Source organism: Daucus carota, chromosome 3, assembly GCF_001625215.2.
Source record: "Daucus carota subsp. sativus chromosome 3, DH1 v3.0, whole genome shotgun sequence".
NCBI classification, from domain to species: Eukaryota; Viridiplantae; Streptophyta; class Magnoliopsida; order Apiales; family Apiaceae; genus Daucus; species Daucus carota.
The window spans coordinates 38,283,044-38,286,212 of record NC_030383.2 but is presented as its reverse complement, the minus strand read 5'-3'; the positions used below and the strand labels follow the sequence as shown (position 1 = coordinate 38,286,212).

At 33.2% G+C, this 3,169-nt stretch overlaps 1 protein-coding gene across 1 annotated transcript; it reads right to left on the bottom strand.

Annotated features, from left to right (window-relative positions):
* Positions 1-2,193: 2,193 nt before the first annotated feature.
* Positions 2,194-2,787, bottom strand: LOC108212436 (uncharacterized). Its single transcript, XM_017384163.1, has one exon. It carries the CDS (start codon positions 2,785-2,787, stop codon positions 2,194-2,196), a length of 594 nt encoding a protein of 197 aa, XP_017239652.1.
* Positions 2,788-3,169: the final 382 nt, after the last annotated feature.

The window sequence follows — 3,169 nt, the reverse complement described above, 5'->3', positions numbered from 1 at the left end:
TAGCATATACATCGTTCATTAAAAATAACCGATGTATGAAAGAGCCTACGACAACGGAACCTATATGGAAACGATGTTAATGTCTCTAATTCCTTATGAGTCGCCTGTTTAAATTAGTGTTAGAGAAATAATATTACATTATGCACAATTAAATCATGTAGTTTAACTGTAAAAATGACTGATATACATCAGTATTTAAGCTAAAAAACGATGATAAAAGCCACAGAGACATTAGTTTTTGGCCGATGTCTTTGTATATGACCTTTAACATCGCCGACCTAGACATCGGAGGCTGATGCACAAAGACATCGGCCAAAAACCGATGTCTATTAACTAAATTCTAGTAGTGATTTCAATTATAAATATGCACACAAGCCCACATACAAATATTGAAAAATTATATTAATCTAAATAAAATATGGAAGATCAAAATTTCTACAATTTAAATGGAAAGATAGAAAATAAATACTTACAAGAACGATTGATGCAAGTGTTGAGTGTAATTTGTTATATCATATTTATTCATTCAGGAGCATATTTTTTGGTTTTGGTTAGGAGCATATAAAAATGATGTTGGGGAGAAAGAGGCAGTAGCTGCTGAGGGATATATGGTAAGTTACGACGGAGTAAGTTCTGTTTAAGAAAATGAATGTCCTGCCGTTTGATTTCAATGCGGGAAGGTGGGAGTTAATGAGTTAGGTAAACTTACAACGGCGTAATTAAGACCGAAATTAATTCATTTTATTTTCATTTATTTTTTGTCTTTTAATTAGATAGATATGTTAGCTTACGACGGTTATATTACGACGGAAACAAAAATCACTTTATCTTCATTTATTTTTTTCTGTAATTAGGTAGATATGTTAACTTACGACGGTTAAATTACGACGAAAACTTATAATTCTTATTTATTTTCCTTTTTTAAAACACATATAATTATATAATTATATGAACTTACGACGGCTTATTTACGACGGAAAAGAAAATCACTTTATTTTAATTTATTTTGTTTCTTTAATTAGGTAGATATGTTAACTTACGACAGTTAAATTACGACGAAAAATTAAAACTTATAATTCTTATTTATTTTCCTTTTTTAAAACAGATATAATTATATAATTATATGAATTTATGACGGCTTATTTACGATGGAAAAAAATCACTTTATTTTCATTTATTTTTTTATTTAATTGGGTATATATGTTAACTTACGACGGTTAAATTACGACGAAAAATTAAAACTTATAATTTTCATTTATTTTCCTTTTTTAAAACAGATATAATTATATGAACTTATGACGGCGTATTTACGACGGAAAGGAATACTTTATGTTCATTTATTTTTTGTCTTCATTAGGTAGATATGTTAACTTACGACCGTTAAATTACGACGAACAATTAAAACTTATAATTTTCATTTATTTTCTTTTTTTAAAACAGATATAATTATATAATTATATGAACTTACAACGGCGTATTTACGACGGAAAAGAAAATACTTTATTTTCATTTATTTTTTGTCTTTATTTAGGTAGATATGTTAACTTACGACGGTTAAATTATGACGAAAAATTAAAATATATAATTTTCATTTATTTTCCTTTTTTAAAACAGATATAATTATATAATTATATGAACTTACGACAGCGTATTACAACGGAAAAGAAAATACTTTATTTTCATTTACTTTTTGTCTTTATTTAGGTAGATATATTAACTTACGACGGTTAAATTACGCCAGTTTTTTTGTGGGAAAAGATTTATTATTTTTTTTTAGGGCGCGCCTGAATTCTAGCCAAACATACGACGGAAGGTTGGTACGTCGTAAGTATTGACGAGAAAAATATGACGAATGTTTGTGTTCCGTCGTAAGTTTTGCGCTCCGCCTTTTCCGTCGTAAGATATCCGTCGTTATTGGCCAGAATTGGTGTAGTGTTTTTTGATCAAGTTAAAGTCAGTCGATTCTATCAGTAATGTGAACTCTCAATTGACCGATACACAACCAGTTAGATTTTATTTTGCTGCAAAAGAAAATCAAAGATGAACTTGTAAAACTTAGCAGAAGAACCAACTTAATCCATCGTTATTTATTTACAAAATAAAACTATGGTCACAAGTTCAAAAACACAGATGCATGATACCATAGCTGAAAAAGATAATGAAACCTATACAATGTTAACACTTGTGGCACAATCATTGAGCCCTCCTATAGTAAGTAGCCGGTGGTGCCATCCTCCTCTGTTTCTCCAACTCCTCGTAGAACTTCCTGATGAAATCTTCCGCAGCCCTGTCCAGTTGCTCCGTATTCTCCTCAGCATCCTTGATCGAAAACGGCGAATCCGAAACCCTCAGCTGCCTCACTCTCACCGGACTCCTTCCAAACCCCGGCAAACTAAACGCTGGCGATGCTTCCACACTCTCATACTCACTCCACCTTAAATCATCAACAAACACTTTCGGATGGTTATAGCTGTGACGGTACTGATAGTACCGTTTTCGCCGTCGAATCAAGGGCGTGTTACTGCAGCTGAACTCGTAGTCTTTTCGGGGCGACACGAATGACATGGCAACGTCGGTGGAGCGACAGATGGAGGAGGCCGCGTAGTGGTGGTGCAGGAGTACACTGCTCATAGAGGTGCTTGCATGCTTTTCATGTTTCATCTTGGTATGCAAATCGAATATTTTGAGCTTGCTTCTCGAAAAGCCTTTCTTCAGCATGCACAAAACGATGCTCATTGTGCTCGACATCTTCGTGGCCACAATTGATGAACATTCCTCTACTTCCATCGTGGTCGATTTTGACTCTGTTTCTTGTAGTGATACAGTGATTTGGAATTAAGTGAAATGATTTTTTGGAAGTACTGAGATTCGAGAACGAAAGGCCTACATATATGCGCACTCCAGGCATGCGATAACGTTAAAATAGGCATTGTGGAGACAAACTTTAATGATTTTATATTAGAATAGAACGAATTATTAACTTTACACGAATACTTATATACGAGCGATGGACCCTGATTATCCAACCAACAAATAATGTTTTTATCTTTCGGTTTTACTTTTTTGAAATTCTAGGGCTTGTACAATAAGTCTTGTACAGTGGTATTATTAATTGGTCATGCCGAATCCCCACTGTCTAAAAAGAATAATATTTTTGGTGGCAATGTCC